At 35.4% G+C, this 24756-nt stretch overlaps 2 protein-coding genes and 1 pseudogene across 4 annotated transcripts; 2 read left to right on the forward strand and 1 right to left on the reverse strand.

Annotated features, from left to right (window-relative positions):
* The first annotated feature begins 304 nt into the window (after positions 1-304).
* On the forward strand, positions 305-3239 carry LOC111388931 (pentatricopeptide repeat-containing protein At3g53700, chloroplastic). Its single transcript, XM_023013763.1, has one exon. The coding sequence runs from the start codon at positions 571-573 to the stop codon at positions 2869-2871; it is 2301 nt and encodes a 766-aa protein (XP_022869531.1). The 5' UTR covers positions 305-570; the 3' UTR covers positions 2872-3239.
* A 2917-nt stretch (positions 3240-6156) lies between these two features.
* On the forward strand, positions 6157-15594 carry LOC111388946 (eukaryotic translation initiation factor 3 subunit A). 3 transcript variants are annotated; one of them, XM_023013779.1, is made up of 14 exons: positions 6157-6325; positions 7643-7716; positions 8294-8775; positions 9207-9422; positions 9543-9911; positions 9995-10024; positions 10305-10559; positions 10654-10815; positions 11384-11605; positions 11717-11923; positions 12010-12216; positions 12404-12484; positions 13448-13649; positions 14856-15594. In XM_023013779.1, exons 2-14 carry the CDS (start codon positions 7671-7673, stop codon positions 15290-15292), a joined length of 2916 nt encoding a protein of 971 aa, XP_022869547.1. In that variant the 5' UTR covers positions 6157-6325; positions 7643-7670; the 3' UTR covers positions 15293-15594. The 3 variants fall into 3 exon arrangements, with proteins under 3 accessions (XP_022869547.1, XP_022869548.1, XP_022869549.1); XM_023013780.1 differs by lacking the exon at positions 10654-10815; XM_023013781.1 differs by lacking the exons at positions 6157-6325; positions 7643-7716 and having other exon boundaries at positions 8640-8768.
* A 158-nt stretch (positions 15595-15752) lies between these two features.
* Positions 15753-24610, reverse strand: LOC111388907 (annotated as a pseudogene).
* Positions 24611-24756: the final 146 nt, after the last annotated feature.

Here is a 24756-nt window from a genome sequence, read left to right on the forward strand (position 1 = left end):
AATAGCCGAGCTTTTTTGCGGGCTCGAGCAGGGCCGAGCAAAAGCTCAACCAAAAAAAGGCTCGGCCCGAGCTTTTGCTCGGACTTTTTACGGGCCGAGCCAGGTGGCTCGTTTTCTCCACTAATTTTTTTTTTTTTTTTTTTTTTAAGATATTAGTCTTCTAATCTGCTGCCTTAAAAGGCAGCAGATTTATTGCCTTTAAAAGGCAGCAGTTTTGCTACCTTTTAAGGCTTGATTTGATTTTTTTTTTTTTTTTTTTAAATCTTGCGAGCTCACGGGTCGGCTCGGGCAAAGCCTGTGTCTCCAAAATGGGGCTCGGCCGGAGCTTACCCGAGCCCCGAGCTGAGCCGGCTCGGACTTTTTTCGAGCCGAGCCACGAACAGTCCGAACCGACGAGCCCAATTGCCATTCCTAGGTAAATGCTATGTAGCAGTGGTGGTACAACAATCCGTTATTTTGGGTTCTTTTCCGCTCGGTTTGTAAATTAAAACCATTCTACTAGGCGTCCCAGAACTCTGTTCAAAACTCTACCTGTCTTTAATCACACCAGGTGTTTGTCTGATTGCTTCAATGGCATTTTCATCTTGCCTGAAGTGCCATTCATGGACCCACCCTCGAAATCTAGAGCGCCCTTTCCCTCCCACTTCAAAACTCCTAAAAGTAACTTCATTCCCATTTTCTCAGCACCGCGAAAATCAATTCTGTTCACTCTCAGCTTCGACTTCCTCACTTCCGTCAACCATTTGGCTTTCTCCGGACTTCACTACTAAGCAACTGTTAGAAACCCTTCGTCGCGAAAACAATGAAAATTCAGCTTTTCAACTGTTTGAATGGGCATCAAAGCAGCCGAATTTCACACCCACTTTGCCTGTATATGAAGAAGTTCTTCGGAAGCTTGGAATTGCAGGGTCTTTTGATAGGATAGGGCGAATCTTGGACGATATGAAGCGTTCAGGAGTCGAAATTGTGGAAGGTACTTTTTTCATTTTGATTGATAGTTATGCGAAATTTGGGTTTTATGATGAAGCTGTAGGCGTTCTTGATATGATGGAGAATGAGTTTGGGGTGAAACCGGGAACTCACAGTTATAATTCGCTGTTGAATGTTCTTGTTAATGGAAACAAGTTGATACTAGTTGAAACCGTGCATTCTAGGATGTTGAATAAAGATGTGAAACCCGATGTTTCAACGTTTAATATATTAATAAAGGCCCTATGTAAAGCACATCAAATTAGGCCTGCAATTTTGATGATGGAGGAGATGCATGACTATGGTTTAGTGCCCGATGAGAAGACTTACACAACGATAATGCAGGGTTATATTGAGGAAGGAGATTTGGAAGGAGCACTGAGGGTTAGAGAACAAATGGTGGCAGTTCAATGCCCTTGGAGTAATGTGACGATAAATGTTTTGATTAATGGGTTTTGCAAAGAATGTAGGATCGAGAAGGCCTTGATTTTTGTTCAAGAAATGGCTAACGAGGGGTTTTGTCCAGACAAATTCACGTGTAATACTTTAATAAATGGTTTATGCAAAGTGGGGCATGTGAAGCATGCTCTAGAGATCTTGGATTTGATGCTTCAGGAGGGGTTTGATCCAGATGTGTTCGCCTACAACACGGTGATCTCTGGGCTTTGTAAGATTGGTGAAGTTAAAGAGGCAATGGAAGTTCTCAATCAGATGTTTTTGAAGGATTGTTCCCCAAACACCGTCACATACAACACCATAATCAGTACCTTGTGCAAAGAGAACCAAGTGCAAGAAGCTACTGAACTTGCACATATTCTGACAAGTAAAGGAATCCTGCCTGATGTATCTACATTTAATTCTCTTATACAAGGTCTCTGCTCAACCAGCAACTTCAGTATTGGAATTGAATTATTCAGAGAGATGAAAACCAAAGGGTGCCAACCGGATGAGTTCACATACAATATATTAATTGACTGCCTGTGCAGCAAAGGAAAGCTAGATCAAGCTCTGCAATTACTAAAAGACATGGAATCAAGTGGTTGTGCTAGAAATGTAATAACTTATAACACTCTGATTGATGGGTTCTGCAAAATAAAAAAACTCGAAGAAGCGGAGGAGATTTTTGATCAGATGGAATTGCAAGGGGTTTCACGAAATTTGGTCACTTATAATACTCTTATTGATGGTCTCTGTAAGAGCAACAGGGTGGAGGAAGCAGCTCAGCTCATGGATCAGATGATAATTGAAGGATTAAAACCAGATAAATTTACCTATAATTCCCTCCTTTCGCACTTTTGCAGGGCAGGAGATATTAAAAAAGCGGCAGACATTGTTCAAGCCATGACTTCAAATGGGTGTGAACCAGATGTTGTCACCTATGGGACCCTGATACAGGGTCTGTGTAAAGCCGGTAGAACTGAGGTTGCCAGTAGGCTCCTCAGAAGCATCCAGATGAAGGGAATGGTTTTGACCCCACAGGCTTATAATCCTGTAATTCAAGCTCTTTTTAAGCGGAAAAGAGGAAAAGAAGCCATGAGACTCTTCAGGGAAATGGAGGAAAAGAGTGATCCTCCTGATGCTGTCTCATACAAAATTGTTTTTCGAGGGCTTTGTTCTACCGGAGGTTCTATTAAAGAAGCTATTGATTTTTCCTTTGAGATGATAGAGAAAGGCTATATCCCAGAATTTTCTTCATTCTCTCTGTTGGCTGAAGGGCTTCGTGCTTTGAACATGGAGGAAGTTCTAATTAAACTTGTAGACCAGATAATGGCAAAAGCAAAGTTCTCAGAGAGTGAGGTGGCCATGGTAAGGGGTTTCCTCAAAATCCGTAAATTTCAAGATGCACTGGCCACTTTTGGCAGTGTATTGAATAGCCGAAAGCCCAGAAAAGGTTACTGGTGAAGATGGAGAACTTAATGCTATGATTAGGCAACAAGGGACAAGCTTCTAAGCATAATGTCATGCAAGTTATTGAACTTTGAGAACATTCTCGGGCGATTGGCTTGGCTTGCTGGAAGGGAGACAGAGAAAGGAAAATCTGTTCACAAATACGATATGGGATTGTCATATCCCATCCAAATTTGGGGTAATAGATGTATATGGACTTTAATTTTTTATGGTTCAGGAATTCTCTAGGGAGACTTATATGATGCACTCGACTATTTCCTTTTAGAATCTCTTTTATTATTTGACCAGCTTTATAAGGATGGTTATTATTGGTTTCAATGTTGCTTTTCTTCAATGCTCTACAAAAAAGTGGTTTCAGTTTATTTTCCTGAGCTAACATACAGAGAAATATCCATCATTTTCTAGAAGGTACCTCTCCTTTTCCGTTCATTGAAACTTTTATATTTTCCATTAATGAAATTGAATTACCTTTATGTGCAAACAGGCTCACCTATTTGTGTTGATTATCTTCTCAGGATACAAGTCGTATAATAATCATCAGATTAGAAAGGAAAACACTAAGATTTTGCTGCGTTCTTGCTGCGTTCTTTTTCTGCATGCCTGGGTTTTTTACAGATGTTTAAATTTACCTAGTATGCAGCTGGTTGACATGTTGCTGTTTTTACTATTCCATATAGGTTGAACATTGTACATTGATGGCTTCTATGCTTACTGTTTAATAATATTTCGTATGAAAAAAAAAAGGCTTTAGTTCATTAATCTTAAATCTGGTAGACTGTTATTGCTTTTCTTCTTGTTAAGATTTTTTATCTGCTGCTCGGTATAGATAGAAGGAATGGTGGAACTTTATTAACAAAGTGCAACTATAAAATGAGTCTAGATCTGTTGTCCTCAACTCCCGGCCCCCTTCTTAGTTCTCCAATTAAAAGATATCGCCTCTTGCAAAGTTTACACATAAGTAATCAGTGTTAACAAAAGGCAATTATCTGTTAAACATTGTTTATTGATGTGGAAATTTTGGGTGATATGTCGTCATTTAATTGGGGGAACAGATGAGGGAACGAGAATCGGAGTCTAGAGACAGTAGATCTGTACTCGTATAAAATAGTTTATTGTCCATTAGCCTTCTGAGACACAACTTGAATCTGTGGACACTTAAATCACATTTGGCACACCAAATTATGCTGTATAAAGTATTTAGTGTAAAATTATAATGGATCATATTAGATGGATGGTATTATAGTGGACTAAGGTGGATAGCATCCTAAACCCAACCTTCGTATTATGCTATACAACGATAGTGCAAAGATTATGTTTTGAATTGAAAATTATAGAACACTATCCACTTTAATCCATTGTAATTTGCTACTTTTTAATATCCATTCTAATTTTACTCTAAATTCCTCACACAGCATAATTCGGTGTGCCAAACATAGCCTTATTGTCTTTTAGTTAGTACTTTTGTTTCTTGAATTAGAGCATGTTTGGCTAAACAATTTGTTTTCTTGTTAGCCAGGGTCTCTTGCGTGGACTAAAATTTATAAGTCTAGTTTACAAGTCTGGTAAGTTGATATTTTTTAGCGTATCTAACTTGTAAACCGAGCTTATGAATTTTAATTCACACAATCTGATTTTGTGCTATCCCGATTTATAAATAAGCAACGCCTTTTACCAAATATGTTCATAGATTAACTTCCTGTGTCAGTACTCGCTATAAGCAACATGGCCATTAAAATTGAGTGTAATTAGGCTCCTACCCTTGTCACGGCTTCCAGGCATCATCGATTTCATATATATATATATATATATATATATATATATATTTCGTTTTCTTTTTGGGTTTTTTTTTTTGCTTTAATTTAAGAATAAAGGTATAAGAGCAATTCCAATAAACTCTTTAAATACAAAATACTTTCCATTTTAGAGAGTCAATGCTTAAAAATGAGTTTTAATAAACTCTCTATTTTAACTTTTTAGAATAGAAAGCGTGTTTGATTCTCCAAATTTATAGAGTCAAACTCACTCTCTATATTTAATATATAATAATTGTATTTAATACTTTACAAATTTTAATACTCTACAATTTAAAATTTTCAAATTACATTTGAATTGATTGATCATTAATTTATAAAAAAATTATATTTAAATAAAATATGTGGAGAAATTATTAAATGTTCATTGGAAAAAACAAAATAAAGAATCAAAATAGAAAACTTGTTGAAATGTATAAAAAAAATTACTCAATAAATTTAAAGATGTTCTCTATTATACATAAGATGTTCTTTATAAATAGAGAATTTTTCAGAGATGCTCTAATTGTCTTCCAAACAATAAATTAGACAAAAGCAGTCGATATTCGACTTGGATGTGAAAATTATAAGGTTAGAATAAATCTCTCCCAAAATGAAAAATTAGCAACCAATTTGATAGGCAATATTATTCTTTTCTTTTCTTTTTTACAATTATTTTTATTCTTATATTATTCGGTAAAAGACACTTACTTTGTTCTTTGACTAACAAAACATATATTATAAATATAATTAAAATTGACAAATTCTTAGCTAATGATAATTTTAAATTTATTGTATGTTTTTATTTCAATGGATTCAAAATCTTTAAAGTTTTCTTTAAATTGTATTCAAATTGTTTGTCGTCTCGAAACAATTGAGAATAAACCTCCGTTTGATTCCCATTAAATTCAATTACATTATATTACATATTTCTCTCTCCTATTTTCAACCACACAATCTTCCATAAAATAATATTACCCGTAAATAAAAAAAAATTTCTTTTTTTTCAATCACTCATTTTTCTAAAAACTACTATTTTCCTCATTTTCATTTTCAAATAATGAGAGTCAAACGGGGGTTTAAATGAAAGTTAATCTAACATAGTATATTACTATTTCACGGTGCTCCTTTTTGCGCTAGAAAAAAAAAATGTCCCTTGAAATTTGGTATCAACACAGGAGATATAATGATGGATAGACAACTTGCAGTCATAGCTGGGACTTGGCCTTGTGGGTGTCTCTTTGACTCATTCTCAAATTCAAGGAATTGTTTGAGTCCTATTTTTTTAGATAATAGATTTTTTAATAGTAAATTTTTTTTTTTTTTAAAGAATGTGTGATTAAAAAACTGAAAAAATTTGAATTCATTTGTAAAATTTGTTATTTAAAGAATGTATAGTTAAAAGTAAGTTGTTATTATTATTATTATTATTATTATATTATAAAAAAACGTGACTCAAAAACACGGCCAAATTTTGTACATTACAGAATGTGTTTCATATTATTTTTTGTGAAAAATAGAGTATATTTCCATAGGCCACAGCTCTACGATTTATAACTGAACCCCCGAACCGGATTTCAGCCATACGCCCACGCAATTCTCCATTTCTCAGGTCTTAGGGTAAAGTAGCATCAGTCGCAGAAATTAGTTCATTCCTGGTATGTATGTATATGTGTATATACACAGCACTCACCCCAAAATCCCATTTCCTACTAGCAATTTCAATCAAGCTCCAAGTTTAGTTTAATGTTTGTTATATAAACTCACAATTCATCATTTTATCTGTTTGATTGGGATTCTGTCTTCTATCCTTTCCTCTGCATGTACGTATATGAGTAGCGGGTATGTAGATCAGTGTGAAATTCGAATTTTTTAATCGTTGTTTCCATTATGTTAGTGTTAGTGTCTGTTAAATCTTGATAAGTTGAGTGGATTTGTAACTCTGTCAAATTTTTTTATTTGTTTTTTCCCTAGAGGATAAGGGGCATGACTTTTAATTGCTTATGTTTTGCCTTAGGGTTAGCAGAAGGGAGGCGTGCCTGTTTTGTTTTGATTAAAATCTGATTTTAATTTTAGTCATAGTCAAACAATCAATATTAACCTCATTTTCCGTGGGACCCGCAACTTTTCAACCACACATTTCAAAAACTTTCGTCACAATCTACTGAAAAGTCTAATTTTAATTCCTACCAAACACACTTACTCGGAATTGATCTCCTATGCACAGTGCTTAGCACTAGATGACGTGTCACACATGGTGTAATGAGTTTTGTATCCAACCATTATTCTGTAGTGTTTCTGGATTCACAGTCCATGTGAAGTTGTGATATTTTCCTTTATTGATTTTACTTCTTAATTTTGAAATTTGGTCATCTGATAGGGAATTTGAGAAGATAAGGAAAATATGCGAAATATGGGCCAAAAGTATATGTTTTTCCTAGTGATCTTGTTTGTTTGAATAAGTTTTCCCTGACTATGTGTGGAAAGTTTGAAAAGCTTTTTTGGTTGGGTTGTTTATGGGTGAATTTTTCAAGAATTAGTTGTATTGGCTGTAGTGAGCTGTTAATTCTAACCGAAAACATAAATTAAGAATTACTTAATACAAAAATTTTGGAGGTCTCGTCATCTCGAATTTGCAACAAGTTACAAATGGTGTAGGCATTTGGGTGCATCTCTGACCTCTGTCATTGATCATGAATTTTCAATCGCATTTTTATTCATCTCTATCAAGTTAAATTTTGTTGTTTTCCATAATTTTTATAGTTCATGGTTTGAAGAAAATTCATGCATATAAGTGAATCCATCCATATTTTACTCTTGTTTCACCGATTGCTACTTCTCCAATGTTCACATTTTCTCTATATTGCTTCACCAACATATATGTTTATTGTGCTTGTCTTCCCAATCATTTTTCTTGCTACAATGTGAGTCTATATTATTGACCAAATTTCTGATATTTTTCATACTTTGGGCAGCTGAAATATCTTGTGATAGATATTTGAGATGGCGACTTTTGCCAGACCTGAGAATGCTTTGAAGAGAGCTGAAGGTGATTGACAAATAAATTCTTACGTATATTTCCTTTTTTGTCATATCACTCCCAGTGCAATATGTGGTCACCTTTTTTCTCTTGAGAATTCTTATTCCGTGTGCACATTTTTCTTCTTAATATGTATGCTTCAAAAACTTTAAACTGGTGATAACTCTAATTATGTTACATATTGTAAAGATTAATCTGCAACATATTCCGCAAGATTGAATATCTATGCCAAATATGTATTGATAAAAGAACGCTTCATTTTGAAGTTGTGGATACAAGTATCCACGTCTATATGTGTTGGGCTGTCGGTAAATAAAGTTAAATAATATATGTAGCCTTTGGTTCCTTATGAAATAATTTTTGTGGCAAGTGGGTATGCCTCATTTTTATTTTTAGTTTTTCCACTTTGCCCTCCGGGAGTGGGTGGGTTTTGTACTAGGTAGCTTGCATTTTGGACTAGCAAAAAGGTCCTCTTGCACGGTTGATTCTGCCTGGTTATGTTTTATGTTTTATATAAATATATCATCTTTTTACCTTTCACATTCTTGATATCTATGGTGGAGATCATATTAATGCGTTAATGCAGAGTTGATTAATGTTGGACAAAAGCAAGAGGCCCTTGAAGCTCTTCATAGTTTTATTACCTCAAGGAGGTACAGAGCATGGACAAAGACGCACGAGAAGATACTGTTCAAGTATGTGGACCTATGTGTTGACTTGAGAAGGGGAAGGCATGCTAAGGATGGTCTTATTCAGTATCGTAGTATCTGCCAACAAGTTAACATCAATTCCCTGGAGGAGGTGATAAAACATTTCATGCAGTTGGCCACTGAAAGAGCTGAGCTTGCACGTAGTCAGGCACAGGCCTTAGAAGAAGCTCTGGATGTGGATGACTTAGAAGCTGATAAGAGACCTGAAGATCTTATGTTGAGTTATGTTAGTGGGGAGAAAGGAAAAGACAGATCTGACCGCGAGCTCGTCACGCCATGGTTTAAGTTTTTGTGGGAGACATACCGAAGCGTACTGGAAATTTTGCGCAACAACTCAAGACTAGAGGCTCTGTATGCTGTGAGCCTTTTTTGCTTTTCCTTTTAGTACAAAATTTAACTTTTGGCACACATCCAAAATTTAAAACCTACAACTGGGACTTCTCATTGTTACACTGTAGCATTCAGGAATTCCTGAAGCTAGTTTTCCAGCATCATATGGCTATTAAATGGTTTTAGTAATTTGATAATGTTAAATACAAAAATTAACAGCATACCATGAGTTGCATTTGGACTCACAAAGTGTGTGTACTCAATTTAAAGTGTAATGTGTGCAGTTTTCAGTGATATAACCATGAGCATGTTGTAATTTCTCTATGCAATCTTCTGTCATTTGATTTTTCATAGTTTTACTGCAATGATATATCTGGATGTTTTTAATAGTTTTATGTAATTTCATTATTACGTTTGGTTCAAACAACGATTTTCTGAGCCTATTCTTTAAATATATAGATGACTGCACACCGTGCCTTCCAGTTCTGTAAGCAATACAAACGAACTACAGAATTTCGGCGCTTGTGTGAAATCATCAGGAATCATCTTGCAAATCTTAACAAGTACAGAGATCAGAGAGATAGGCCTGATCTTGCTGCTCCAGAAAGCCTGCAGTTATATCTGGATACCAGATTTGAGCAACTGAAAATTGCTACTGAACTTGAACTTTGGCAGGTATGTTTGTTATCTGTTTTGCATGCATGCTTATAGAAATATATCTGTTACTAATGTTTTATTAGCTAAAACTTACTTTTGTCTAAGATTTAATGCCTTGAATTTTTTTATAAACTGCAGGAAGCGTTTCGTTCTATTGAAGATATACATGGATTGATGTGCATGGTTAAGAAAACACCCAAACCTTCCTTGATGGTGGTTTATTATGCCAAGCAATCAGAAATATTCTGGATATCTTCAAACCATATTTATCATGCTTATTGCTGGCTTAAGCTTTTCTCACTTCAGAAAAGCTTCAATAAGAACTTAAGCCAGAAGGATTTGCAGCTGATAGCATCATCGGTTGTTTTAGCTGCTCTTTCAGTGCCTCCTTTTGATCAATCATATGGCGCGTCCCATATGGAGCTTGAAAATGAAAAAGAGCGGCGTTTGAGGGTAGCCAGCCTTATTGCATTTGATGTTGAACCCAAACCTGAGAACAGAGAAGTGGTAATTTGAACTTACGGCTTAAATTCTGACTGCATTCTATCAGTTTATTTGTTAACTGATCACTTCTATATATTTCATTTCAGCTTTCAAGGGCATCACTTTTCTCAGAATTGGTAAGCTTTTACATCAGTTGATTTTTGACTCTTGGAATGCTGTTTCATTTTCAATCTCTGTAATCTCGCTTTTCATACTTAATACTGTATCTTCAAGTCTAGATGGGATGTCCTGTCCTGCCTTTTGAGTTTCCGGTTCTTTTTTGATTGCAAGGAGTCACCACACTTCTATCTTCTAATACTAATGAATTTGGCTTTGCTTCCTACGTTGATTATTCTTGCATTTGGTATTTTCTTGTAAGTTATTCCTTAATTATCTTTCTTTCTGCACTTGTTTTAGGCATCCAAAGGTGTAATGACGTGTGTTACTCAGGAAGTGAAAGATCTATATAACATTCTGGAACATGAGTTTCTCCCTTTAGACCTGGCTATTAAAGCACAGCCCTTGTTAACAAAAATATCAAAGCTAGGGGGTAAGCTTTCGTCTGCTTCTTCTGTTCCAGAAGTGCGATTGTCTTCTTCTGTTCCAGAAGTGCGATTGTCTCAATATGTTCCTGCTCTGGAAAAGCTTGCTAATTTGAGGCTGCTGCAGCAGGTGTGCTTAACTATGTGTTCTGTTGTTCTATATGCAATGCTTATGTCAAACATTTTCACTACGTGACATTGTGTTCCCACCTTTGTATCTCCAGGTTTCACAGGTGTACCAGACTATGAATATTGATAACTTATCTAGGATAATCCCTTTCTTTGATTTTTCTATTGTGGAGAAGATATCTGTGGATGCTGTTAAGCATAATTTTTTAACCATGAAAATGAACTATATGAAAGGCTCCATCATCTTTGGTAACAAGGTTAGTTCAACATCTTATTATTCGTTCTTCCTTTACCAGTTAATCTTTGCAAGTGACGGTGCTCAAAATTATTTTTGAACTTGGAAGCCATTATTTATTTAGCCCTTGTTTGATCCCATACATTTTTCCCTCTCTTCTTTTCAACCACACATTCTTCAATAAAATAATATTACACGCAAACCCAAAACGTTTCGTTATTTTTTAATCACATATTCTCCATTAATCTACTATTTCAAAATGCATTCTTAGCCAAAAATGGGGTTCAAACAAGCGCTTAGTAATTTCAGCGCCTATGGTAAAAAACTGCTGCCAGCATGCATGGCTTGACAGAATAATATCTTAGATTGGCACAAGCATTCACGAGTTAATCCATATCACTTTGCTTGCAACAGTTTTGAGAATAGTTAAAATCCATAGTAAGGTCACCTTCCTTTTACATTAATCAGAATTTTGTTAATGCATAGCAGCTAAGCATAAGAAATCTCTGTTCTTTTCATCCTGGTTGTTATTTTTCCTGCAACCAGATACATTATCATGCAGCACTAAAATGTGACTATTTTGACATTAGAATGTTGAATCAGAGGGTCTACGAGATCACCTGGCCACTTTTGCAGAGTCCGTTAGTAGGGCAAGGATCATGATCTACCCTCCTGTAAAAAGTACTTCAAAATTAGGGGAAACACTTTCAGATCTTGTGGAGGTTGTGGAAAAAGAACACAAGAGACTTCTTGCACGGAAGTCCATTATAGAAAAACGCAAAGAAGAGCAGGAACGCCAACATTTTGAGATGGTATGTTATATTTGACTTACGTGTCAGACGATGGCTTCTGGTCCATATTTATAATTTTTACCATGAAATGGATGGAATTTAGATTACAATATTTTAATTTCAATTCATAAGGAACGAGAGGAGGAGGCAAAGAGGCAAAAACTACAGAAGATTACTGAAGAGGCAGAACAGAGAAGGCTTGCCTCTGAGTTCGAACAAATGAAGAATCAAAGAATTCTAAGAGAAATAGAGGAGCGTGAACTGGAAGAAGCCCAAGCATTGTTGCTAGAAGCTGAAAAACGTCGCACGAAGAGAGGGAAGAAACCAGTTCTAGAAGGAGTGAGTTAAGACACTCGTAGTCCAATTCATTTTTGTTCTTTCATGAGACCTGGCAAATCTTAATAATTACTGTTACTTGGGTCCAGGAAAAAATAACTAAGCAGCATTTAATGGAACTAGCCCTGACCGAGCAACTAAGGGAGAGGCAAGAAATGGAGAAAAAAATACAGAAGCTTGCCAAAACATTGGATTATTTTGAGAGGGCAAAAAGAGATGAGGCAGCGCCACTTATTGAAGCAGCATATCAACTCCGTTTGGCAGAGGAGGAAGCTCTTCATGAACGTGAGCAAAAGGTTTGCATTAGATGTTTAGAGTCCTGAAACTTCATTTTGCTTCATTTATATTGTGTCTTTTTCAAAAGGTGATTATCTGTTCTACTACCCACGTTTTTCATCTGCAATGACTTGAAACTGAATTTACTCTGTATCTTTAGATGTGTGGTTTTGTCAATTGACTTGACTCTTTATGATATTTATACAGCTAGAGATTGAGCTAAGCAGACAACGACATGCTGGGGACCTGGAGGAGAAAAGGAGGCTATCCCGAATGTTGGAGAACAAGGTTTTTATCTATATTCTTTGATCTGTACAAGTGTAGTAAAAAGAACTTTATATTTTTGTTGCAAATCTCATCAAGGTGCTAGTGGCTAGATAGAATTATCAATTTTCTGGTTGTGGACCCAAAAGAATCTTTCATATTTTTTTGTCTTACCCTTGGGTTGATATAGATAAGAAGTGACCTGATCAATACTGGGCTCAGACTCTAGCAAAATCTCTTTGCAGCAGAAAGTTTAAAACATTAACCTTTTGTATATGTAATTGCGTAAGCTCCATCACTTTAATAGAATGTATTTGATCTTGCATTGCTGAATAGCTTGACAAACTCACAATGTTAACTTAATTCATAATTACCAAGCAACCTGAGAACAATTGAATTTGCTGCATTCAGGCTCTACCATTCATATGGACATGATGTTAAATTAGTCAATTATGCCTTGCCCAGTGTATCCAGGTTTTGGTACGGAGACACCCAATGCCCCCCAGGAAAAGGAGGGAGCAACATTTTGTAGCTGAAAATTGAATAACTGGTAGTTCTTAGTTTTACTATTGAGGACCCGATAATCTGATTTTCCTCTTGAATCTAAAATCGTTTGCTTTTGATTATGCACCCTTAATCTACTCACATGCTCTTTAACACCATCTTTCTTATAAATCTTAAAATAATAAGAGAACTACACAATTAGATTGGTGATAATAGTTGCACCTAGGAATTAGTGGACCCATATTCTTCAAGGTGAGGTGTCAAAATCTTTTATATAAAACTAGATGGAATTGGAATCTGCTAACTTTGAGGTCTCTCTCTGTCATAGAGGGGTATGTGTGTGGAGCGCACGTGCATGAGCTCTCATGTTTACTGGGGTTAATATTTTAAGCTTTCATTTCTTTTGCACATTATTTAATGATCTGGGTTTTTGAGTGGAGTAGGATTTGACAATAAATTTAACTTCTAAAGATATTTATGCAGAGATTATTCCAAGCAAGTGTTGTTAGTCGTAGGGAAACTGAATTCAACAGAATTCAGTCGGAGAGAGAAGAGAGAATCAACCAAATCATCCAGTCAAGAAAGCAGGAGAGGGAGGCTAAGAGGAAAATGATATATTATCTGAGGTCCGAGGAGGAAAGACAAAAAAGACTGCTTGAAGAGGAGGAAGCGCGGAAGCGTGAAGGTACTTTTTCCTATTTTAATTTAGATCGTGCTTTAGTACTTGTTTTTCTAAGACATTCCTGCTGCCCATTTAATGCTAAAATAATCATTTGGTTTATTATCGATCACTGTAAACACATGCTATATGGGCTATGGCCCTTTTGTGAGAAAGAAGGAATACCTTTATATCTTGTGAAAGTAAAATTTGCAAGGATGTGACATGAACCTAAAGGGACATATTTCTATGCTAGCTATATGAACATATAGTCCCCTTTGTTACTGATGGTAGCTACAACCAAGTGTCGAATAGGTGAACATTTACTGTGCTCCTATATTGGTTGGCTGCTTTTTATATAATCTAGAGTCTGCTTCCTGTACATATTCAAGTTACTAGACAAACATAATACATTGGTATGCTTCCCTTGCCTTCTTATTGTTTCACCTTTCTATCACTTTAGGATATGTGTCTACTGCTGGATAATATTATATGAAGAGAGGTGGAATCTATATGGGGGAGTGTGTGTGTCCAAAAGAAAGAAGCAGCGTTAGTGATGGCAAATATAGGATGAGCAAGAGTGGCCAGACTACGACACCACTTTTTCTTTCTATTCTTCGTTCCACCTTCCCTCCTTTTGACCAATGCTTGAATTAGTTAGGGATTATAGGAGCCATTTAGTTAACTTCTATGCCCCTGTTTGGTTTAAATAAAATCAGATTCTTAGTAGATTTTGATAAAAGTTGATGGAATATGTGGTTGAAAAGTCGTGGTGGGTCTTATGAGATGTATAATTAAGAGGGTGTTTGGGAGCCTTTTTTTGTAAAAATGCATTTTGGAATAGTAAATTGATGGGAAATGTGTGGTTGAAAAATAAGGAAAAGTTTTTGATTTACGTGTAATATTATTTTAATGAAGAATGTATGGTTGAAAAGAAGAGAGAGAGAAATGCATTTTGAAAAAAATGGATATCAAATGGGGCCTAAAATTATCTGTTACTACGACTTAGATTTTAATCCAATTTTTTAGCTGAACCAAACAATGGCTATATGTTGGAGGTGACAGTTTTCCTTGGCGAAAAGGTTTGCTGTTATCCAGATGTAGACCCAAAGCTAATAAATGTCAAAGTTTCAGCTAGCATTTTGTATCTACTGTGTCTATCAATGTTTTTACCATCTGTTACATTTTCGATAAATAATGTAATACATATCTTCAAATTATTGGACTGCGCAGAGATGGAAAGAAAGAAAAAAGAGGAAGCTGAACGAAAAGCCAAATTGGACGAGATTGCTGAAAAGCAAAGGCAAAGAGAGCGGGAACTGGAGGAAAAAGAAAGACAGCGTAGAGAGGAACTCTTGGGGAGATCAAATGCTGTGCCTGCAAGGCACACTGTGCCTTCTACTATGGCACATCCAGCAGAGGCAGCACCTGTGGCGCCAGCTTCTGCTGCGGCATCACCAGCGAAGTACGTGCCCAGGTTCAAAAGGACGTCTGCTGAGGCTGGGGTCCCGGCTCCACCTCCTGAAACTGATAAATGGACCAGCGGCCGCAGTTCAGACGATCAAACATCTCAACAAAATGACAGGTGGAGGGATGATCGTAGATCTGCCTTTGGTGGTGGTGGTGGTGGTGGCCCGAGGTCCACTTGGTCATCTAGAAATCGTGGGTGAATGAGTTTGTGATTTAGGGCTCTTATACAATTAATATTTTTCAGCATTCGAGTGCTGTTTGATGTTCTGGGTTGCGTCATCCTACTTCCTGTCTTGTGTGTTGGGTTATTTCCTAAATTTTGAATTTTGGGTTAGTGCTTGAAATTTTGCTAAGGCCTTTTCGCCTTCTGGATACTCAGATGTCTGAGAAACAAGTGTCATTTTGGTTATTTCCGTATGGCCGGGTGTTCTGAGAAAACTAGGATTTTTCCTTGTATCTATTTGGTTTACAATTTCGACTAGTTCCATAATTAAGTTACTAATGCTTGATTTGTTTCCTATGCTTCTGTGAAGTTAATTCTTACAAGCACTTTCGACTATAACTGGAACTAATAGGAAAAAAAAACATTCACGTCTTTACAGAAGGGAGCTTATTTTGGTCGTGAGATTTTGAATTTACGGTTGCTTTTATGGTTCGTCGGGGAATTATTGCTCTGATTATTGAAACTGGACGTTGGCTGTTCATCTGTCCATGAGAGTTGAATTTGAATAACAATAACTTTCGCAGACAAGCAAAAGTAGATTGGTACAAATTTGTCTGCAAGTCTTTAGGATTGAACATAGACATCTGTTTTTATGGTAATGCAAACTCTCTACATCGTTATATATTCTGAGTTCTTGGCATGAAAGAAGCATTTGGAAGTAAATAACTTCAGGTGGTTTGAGCTGCGTCGATCAATTTATTGCTGAAATCCCAGAGTTTCTTCGCTAAAGCTTCATCTGTTGCCAACCTGCTTGGCTTAAACTCGTTGCAGTCCACGAAATACTTTCCCGATACACCTTTCAACTTAGGGTGAAGTGCAACATAGCAAGTCGTGGCCGCCCCCTAAAGAATGCAAACATTAGAAGATTGTCAATGCGCTAAAATGCAATAACGAAACATCTAATATTGCGTCAAATCTTTAACACGACAGACTATAAGATAACAAACGGAATTCAAATAGCCAACCTAAAAATCAGTTATACTACAGTTTTTGATTTACCTGAGGGACGTTCTTCCACAGGATACATGTGAAGAACTTCAAAATTCCTGTGAAGAAATCTTAATTATAATAAATAAAGAAGAAAAGAAAAGATGATATTAATTCTTTTGTGTTTCGGATTTTTGAAACTTACTCATCGAGATAGCAGAATATTTGAAGAGGTTCGTCATTATCAACCCTGGATGCACCGAGTTGACTGTAATATTTGCTCCCTCAGCCTGATTCCAAATACACATGACAAAGATTGTATTTATCACACTGAAAGAACTAAATTAAAATTAAAACATAAATGGAATCATCATAAAATAACTTGTTTTACAACGTCAAGATTTAATATGTATATTTTGTTTTCTCCATGCATGAAATGCAATGAATGGTAAAAAGAAAGAAAGCAATGGTGTACGGTGGATCACACCCTCTACTTGGTGCAAATTGATTGGTCTTGAGAATATGAAGTGGATTGTGCTAGTTATGGAGTGATATGGACCATAGTCAATTATCCTATACTAGTGTTGTCACTTTCTAGAGATCATAGTACTATATTTGAGTTTTGAATTCAAATGAATTGGCTCTATAATTATAAGACTTCTTCATTTCTCTCATTTTTGGACTTGGCATAACATTGGAGAGAAATAATAGAGAGGTAACCAAGTGGGAGCATTCTACATCTCTGGCGTAATTCTTGGTGGCTTCCGGTGGATCTTTTCTTGGTATATCCATTGCCATTCCCGTGAACGATGGTATATGATCCGGTATGGCACAAATCTAAGCTCAACATCATAGAAAACTCTATTGGTGGTGTAGAAGAAGTTTTGGGTCGTTTGGTTCGGTTTTACATTTAAAGAGTTTATATTTTCCACATTGTAGCTATAATAATCATTTTTATACTACACTTTAAACTCTACAAATGATATCAGAGCATAGGCTAGTAGTAAAAAGTGTTGAAACAACCTGAAAATCGGATTGGAAGTCGAAGGGGTTCAGTTTTGTTCGAAAACAAGTTTAACAGAATTTTTAAACCCATTTTCTGAAAAACTACACACTTGGTGGACGAATGGAGACCATCAATAGACTCCAAATGTTAAGCAGAATATTCTGGTGCAACGCGTGTGATACACGTGCTGACGGTGGATGCGGCGCATGAGACCACGCATAAAGGACACGTGAAGCACATGCGGGTGCGTAGAGGTGATTCAGCCGGAGGTCAAAAAAGACAGATTGTTCATTGATGAACTTCTGACCATCTGGTGTGTTGGATTTTAGTTTGGGGCACTGTGGAAGCAGATACAGTCTCGGGCAGAAAAGTGGAAATGGAGAAACTTTTTTGTTGGCGGCTCGATGGTGTTTCCTGGTGTTGCAGCAGCTGTTGGATGATTTAGGGCAGTTTGTGGAGGCCCTAGATTGATAAAGACTTGTATCTCTCCTTAAAATACAAACCAACAGATTGGTTCACTCGGTTTGCGCGCTCCAACACCCTATCAAATTTACAATTGAAATATTGGGTTATTTGTTGCATATTGTTATTCGACTCTTGTGATATTGGTTATGTGTTACCTGTTATGATATCATCGTTTATGTCATCTTAGAAAGTAATTTATACATAAATTGGTTTGAGCTTGAATTTGTGTGTGGGTAAATTGGCTAAGTAAAACCTTTTCCAAAAACATTATTTTGCTACCATGACCTCTCGAGTTGAATTGCCACAATTCAACGGTAAAGGAGATTATTCCATTTGGAAGCAAAAAAATGAAAACTATTTTAATTCAACAAAAAGTTTCTAAAGCTCTTGACGACTCAAAAAAATATCCCGATGCATTAAAAGCTAAACCAGATGAAATTATTTAAATGAATGAAATTGCACATAGTTTAATTATATTGCATTTATTTGATGATGTGTTAGGATAAGTTGAACAACATAAGACTGTCAAAGAGTTGTGGGAAGCACTTGACAAGCTATCTTTGAAAAAATCTCTTCCAAACAAAATACATTTGCTTCAAAAGTTGTTCAGTTTTAAGCTGGGCCCGAAAAAAGATCTTGAATCCAACTTGAGTGACTTTAACAGACTCGTCAAGTGTTTGGCCCACAATGATAAGAAATTTGATGATGAGTGTCTAGCGGTTATACTTTTAAATGCTACGCTCGAATCTTATAGAGATGTTAAGAATGCAATCACGTATGCTAGGGATACTTTGACCCAAAATATTGTGACCGATGCTTTGAGGGCTAGGGAGCTAGAGCTTAAGAAAGAGTCAAGGGGTAGCTCAAGAGAAGAGAGTTTGTTTGTTAGATGGAGAAATGAGACGAGGGAGAATCATTTTCAAAGTAAAAAGGGCAGAGGAAAATCGAAGGGTGGGTCTAAGTCTAGAGATAAGAGTGGTAAGAAATGCTTCCATTGTGGCAAGTTAGGACATTTCAAGAAAGACTATAATGATCTTAAGAAGAAACAGAGACCACAACACAGTGATGATTGGAACTTAGTTGCTGCAAGTGATTCCCTCGATTACCTACATGTTATGATCGTGTCAGGAGATTTTGACACCGATGTAGATGGTGCTCGTGATATCATACATGTCATGAATGTTTCTAATATTGATTTCGACACTGAGTGGGTATTAGAGCCAGCTGCCACTGTTCATATGTATCCTGTTAAATCTTGGTTCTATAACTATAGAGATGTGAATCCTAGAAAAGTGTACTTAGGGGATGATCATACACACAATGTAGAAGGAGTAGATGATATTGGTATTAGGATGCATGATGACATTATCAGACCCCTCAGAGGTGTTAGGTATGTCCCAGGCTTGGAAAGGAATCTTATTTCCTTAGGCACTCTAGAAGAAGAAGGTCATGAGTTCAGATCTCATGCTGGTATTTTAAAGATTTGTAAAGGATCTCTAGTGGTTATGAAAGGTCTCAAGAGGAATGGGTTATATGTCCTTCAAGGTAAAACCTTAGTTAGCAAAGAGTCGGCATTATCTTTAGTTTGTGAAGATAAATCAGATTATTGGCATAAGAGGATGGGAAACATTGGGAACAAAGGATTGAAATACCTTAGTGACCAAAATTTACTTGGTAAGGATAGTGTTACACCTTTAAGTTTTTGTGAGAGGTGTGTTCTATGAAAGTCACACAGAGTTAGTTTTGGGATAGGTGAACACAACACTAAGAGACCATTGGACTACATTCATCCAGATTTGTGGGGTCCTGAAAAACATCCTACACATGGAGGGAATATATTTTTTCCATCCATTGTTGATGATCACTCGAGGAAAGTTTGGGAGTATTTCCTTAAATCCAAATCTGAAAATTTTAGTAAGTTTAAGTCTTGACTTGCCTTAGTTGAAAATCAAATGGGAAAGGGTGTGAAAACTCTTAAGACAAATAATGGTTTAGAGTTTTGCAACTTCGAATTTGATAGTTTCTGTAAGGGAAAAGATATAATGAGGCACAGGACTGTAAGACATACCCCTCAACAAACTGGGGTGGCAGAGAGAATGAATCGGACTTTAATGGAGAAAGTCAGATGTATGATGATTAATTATGGGTTGTCTAAATGTTTCTGGGGCGAAGCCGTGTATATTGCTGCCTATTTGATAAATAGGTCACCTTCTAGTTTTGTTAACTTCAAGACTCCTCAAGAGTTGTGGTCTGGAAAGCCCCCATATTTGTCACATATTAGAGTGTTTGGTTGTACTATTTATGCACATCAGGTTGAGGGCAAATTGGACCTTAGGGTTACTAAGTGTGTCATGTTAGGTTATCTAGAGAGAGTAAAAGGATATAGACTATGGGTTTTAGGTGTAAAGGGCATTAAGATTATTAACAGTAGAGATGTAAAGTTCAATGAACTTGATATGCCTTGTCTTAAAAACATAGTAAGTCAGAACAAATAAACTGAGGAAGGAGAATCTTCTACTGTAAAGATGATGGAATTTGAGGTAAAGAGATTAGGTGATAATCCAGAGGATAGTGAAATCCAACCTCAAGAAGAATCTGATCAAGAAGCAGTGATAGAACATCCTGAACTTGAAATTCCTAAAACTGTTGTCCCTAATCAAGAACATCTACAGGTACTAATTTGAATGGTTACCAATTAGTTAGGGATAGAGAGAGAAGACAAATGAAACCCAATTTGAAATACATCTCTTCAAATTTGATGAAATTTGTCCCAGTTTCAGGTAAAGCCTTGGAGTCAGTTGAACCGGCTTCATTTGAGGAAGCGATTAACTATAAAAATTCTAAAAGTTGGAAAAAAGGCTATGAGAGAAGAAATCCAGTCTTTCAACAAAAATGAAACTTGGAAATTGGTTGAAAAAACAAAGAACCAAAAGCTAGTCCACTGTAAATGGATCTACAAGTTAAAAGAAGGAGTAGGACCTAAAGACCCTTTAACATACAAAGCTAGGTTGGTTGCGAAGGGATTTACTCAGAGAGAGGGGATAGACTATAATGAGGTATTCTCACCGATTATTAAGTATAAAACTATTAGGTTAGTCTTAGCTTTAGTTGTCCAGTATGATTGGCAGCTGGAGCAACTTGATGTTAAGACGGTTTTTCTTCATCGGGAGTTAGACGAATTGATTTACATTTCTCAACCTCAAGGGCTCGAGGTGAAGGGGAAATCAGAACTTGTGTGTTTGCTTAGAAAGTTTTTGTATGGTCTTAAGCAGAGTCCTAGGCAATGGTATAAGAGATTTGATGCTAATATGCTTAAATTTGGTTTTAAAGATGTATGTCTATATTTTAATAACTCTAAAAAAGTCTGTGAAGTTTATTTATTGTTATATGTGGATGACATTTTCTTGCTAGCCCAAGTAAAGTTGAAATCATAAAGATAAAAAAACCTTTTAAAATCAGAATTTGACATGAAACACTTGGGAGAGGCAAGAAAAATCCTTGGCATGGTTATTAAAATGAATATGACTGATAATAGGATAACTATTAATCAAGAGTCTTATTTGGACAAAGTGATAACCAAATTTCGTATGAAATTTGTTAAGTCTGTCAATATACCATTAGCTGCACACATGAACCTATCATCAGCACAATGCCCTAAAACTGAAGAAGAAATGCATGAAATGAGTAATGTTCCCTATGCAAATACCATTGGGTCTGTGATGTATTTTATTATTTCCATGAGATCGGACCTTGCATATGTAGTTAGTTTCTTGAGTAGGTTTATGTCTAGTCCAGGTAAACCACATTGGATTGCACTTAAATGGCTATTAAGATTCCTAGCTGGATCTTTGGAAAGGGGATTAATGTTTGAAAGGAGAAGTAACAAACTAGAACTTAAAGGATATATAAATTCTAACGTTATAGGGGATAAAGACCAGAGAAAATCTACCACTTCTTACTTCTTCACTTTAGTTGATAATTGTATCACTTGGAAATCACAGTTGCAGCCTATAGTTACACTTTCTAGCACTGAAGCAGTATATGTTACATTAACTGAAACTGTAAAGGAATGCATGTGGCTGAAAGGTCGTCTATGTGAATTAAACTTCCTGAATGATAATGCTATGATTTTTACTGATAGTTTAAGTTCACCGATGTTGTGTAAAAATCATGTTTATCATGAACGTTCTCAGCATATTGAGGTGAAGTATAACTTCATTAGGGAGAAGTTAGCTTTTGGTGATTTTATTTTGCTTAAAATTGCAATTGATGATAACCCTACATATGTTGGAACAAAAGTACTTGTGGTTGGTAAGTTCAACAAATGTTTATCAATATTAAGTATTGATAATGATTAATTATTGTCCAGGTACTGAGCTCAAGTGAGCAATAATGATAAAAATAAGACCACACTAATCGAGGAATTTGGCGATGGATATTATGTGATCCAAGGTGAAGATTTGTAAGGTGGATCACACCCTCTACTTAGTGCAAATTGATTGGTCTTGAGAATGTGAAGTGGATTGTGCTAGTTATGGAGTAATATGGACCATAGATTAAATCCACTAGTTGGATTAATCTTGTGGTCAATTATCCTATACTAGTGTTGTCACTTTCTAGTTGACCATTGTACTATATTTAATTTTGAATTCAAATGAATTGGCTCTATAATTGCAAGACTTCTTCATTTCTCTCATTTTTGGACTTGGCATAACATTGAAGAGAAAGAATAGAGAGGTAACCAAGTGGAAGCATTCTACATCTACGCGAAATTCTTGGCGGCTTTTGATGGATCTATTCTCAATATATCCATTGCGATTCTTGTGGACGACAGTGTATGATCCAGTGTGGTATAAATTTGAGTTCAACATCATAGGAGACTCCATTGGTGGTGTAGAAGAAGCTTTGGGTCATTTGGTTCAGTTTTACACTTAGAGGGTTTATATTATCAGCATTATAGTTGTAATAATCTTTTGTATACTACACTTTAAACCCTACTAATGGCAATGAAGCAAGCAATATGTACCTGCAAACGTTGAGCGAGCTCGTTGGCATGTAATATGTTAGCTAATTTGGATTGTCCATATGCCTTCTTGTCTGAATAACTGACATGATGCAAGTATGATGAAACCAAACATATCGTCCAAGAATATGTTTGTACTGACATGCTCAAATAATAAAAAGAAAAGAAAACTTAAAAATTTTTGTCTACTGTACATGAGTGGCATTGACAAAGTACCTGGTCTTATCATTAATTCTATTGAATCGAATCCCTCTGTAATAGGTATAGATGTGTGCTACTGATGACAAATTCACAATCCTACCCTCAATACTAGTCGATTTTGCTGTTTCTTTCATTTTGTCAAGCAGAAGGCTAGTCAAGTAGAAGTGACCTGATGACAAATCCATGATTATTAGAAAAGGAATCCATGTTTACATAACTTATGAATCAAAAAGCATACCGAGATGATTTGTTGCGAATTGCATCTCTATTCCATCTTCAGAAAGCTGGTAGGGACAGAACATGATTCCTGCATTGTTTCTGAATAACAATTCTTCTGTTTACTTACTGAAACTGGCAAATATTCTTATATTTCATACTATTCTATATATCCAGTCCAAATAGGACTTACATTAAGATGTTGAGAGGAAGGTTAAAAGAAATGAAGTGGTCGGCAAATGCCTTGACAGATTAAAGAGAGGCGAGATTAAGTTTGAGAATGTCAATTTGAGCAGTATTATTATCCTTTAGAATGAGTTGTTTAGCTTCATTTGCAGCTTCCATGTTTCTTGCACCAATAATCACATGAGCATTCCTCTGAGCTAAAACTCTTGACGTCTCCAACCCTATTCCACTTGCACTTTGGTATCAGAGCTTATTACGGTGCTGGTTATTTCAAAATTTTAAAGGTATAACTTTCATTTTAAGAATTTATTTACTTGTTTTATGATTTTTAGAATTATATCTGTAGATTTAGAAAAAATTACATATAATTCTAAGATCTTATCATTAAATACAGAAAAAATAATTTATAGTTTTACATTTTATAAAGAAATAGAAGAGATTTTTGAATACGGTTTAGAATTTATTTCTTTAGAAAGATATAAATCTATAGATTATTTATTTGCTGTTTTACAAGTAATAAAAAATTTACTTCCAGAATTAAGAGAACAGATATTCTATAGATCTTTAATAGCAGAATTTAGAGAAGAATACTTTATAGATAGATTTGATTATATATTTAATTTAGAATTAAAATTAAGTATTGAATTAGATAATATAGATTATTCCTCAGATAATACAAATTTTTCATTAGATTCTTACTATTATTCAGATTAAAATTTTAAAACTGGATCTTTTAATTAGAGAAATTAAAAAATTAACTGAAGAAATTAGTTCTTTAGAAAAGAGAATTTTTAATATTGAAAAAGATATTAATAAAATTTGTGAAAATTTAGATTTTATTAAAGAACAAAATTTAACAATTATAAATAAAATTTCTAAAGTAGAAACTAAAGAAAAATTTCCAGATCTTAAGACTACAGAAGCTATTGAAAATATAAATAAAAAGTTAAATAATATAGAAAGTAAACCAAATTTAGAAATTGATAGTATAATAAAAAATTTAGATAAACTAAGTTTAAAAAATACAGGTAAAGAAAAAGTAACTAGAAAATTATCTACAACTTTTTATAAATATGAATAATTTTCCTGGTAGATCAAGAACTATAAGTGAAGTAGGATCATCCTCAGAACCCTATGATAGAGGTAGACATAGTACTTCTAATATAAGTACAAATATTATAGAAAGAATTTTACATAGACAACCTCAATATAATCAGAATATAGAAGAAATTATTGATCCTGAACAAGATTATAATAGGTTTCAGACTCATGGTTTACAATTACTTAACCCAGAAAATTTATATAATAGAGGAATTTTTGAATCAAGAACTCAATTCTTTAGACATACTAGAGAAGTCTCAATTCAATGTTTAGATGGTCAAGCAAGACAATTATCATTAATATCAGAAGAATCTAA

The sequence above is a fragment of the Olea europaea genome, unplaced genomic scaffold (assembly GCF_002742605.1).
Source record: "Olea europaea var. sylvestris unplaced genomic scaffold, O_europaea_v1 scaffold537, whole genome shotgun sequence".
NCBI classification, from domain to species: domain Eukaryota; kingdom Viridiplantae; phylum Streptophyta; class Magnoliopsida; order Lamiales; family Oleaceae; genus Olea; species Olea europaea.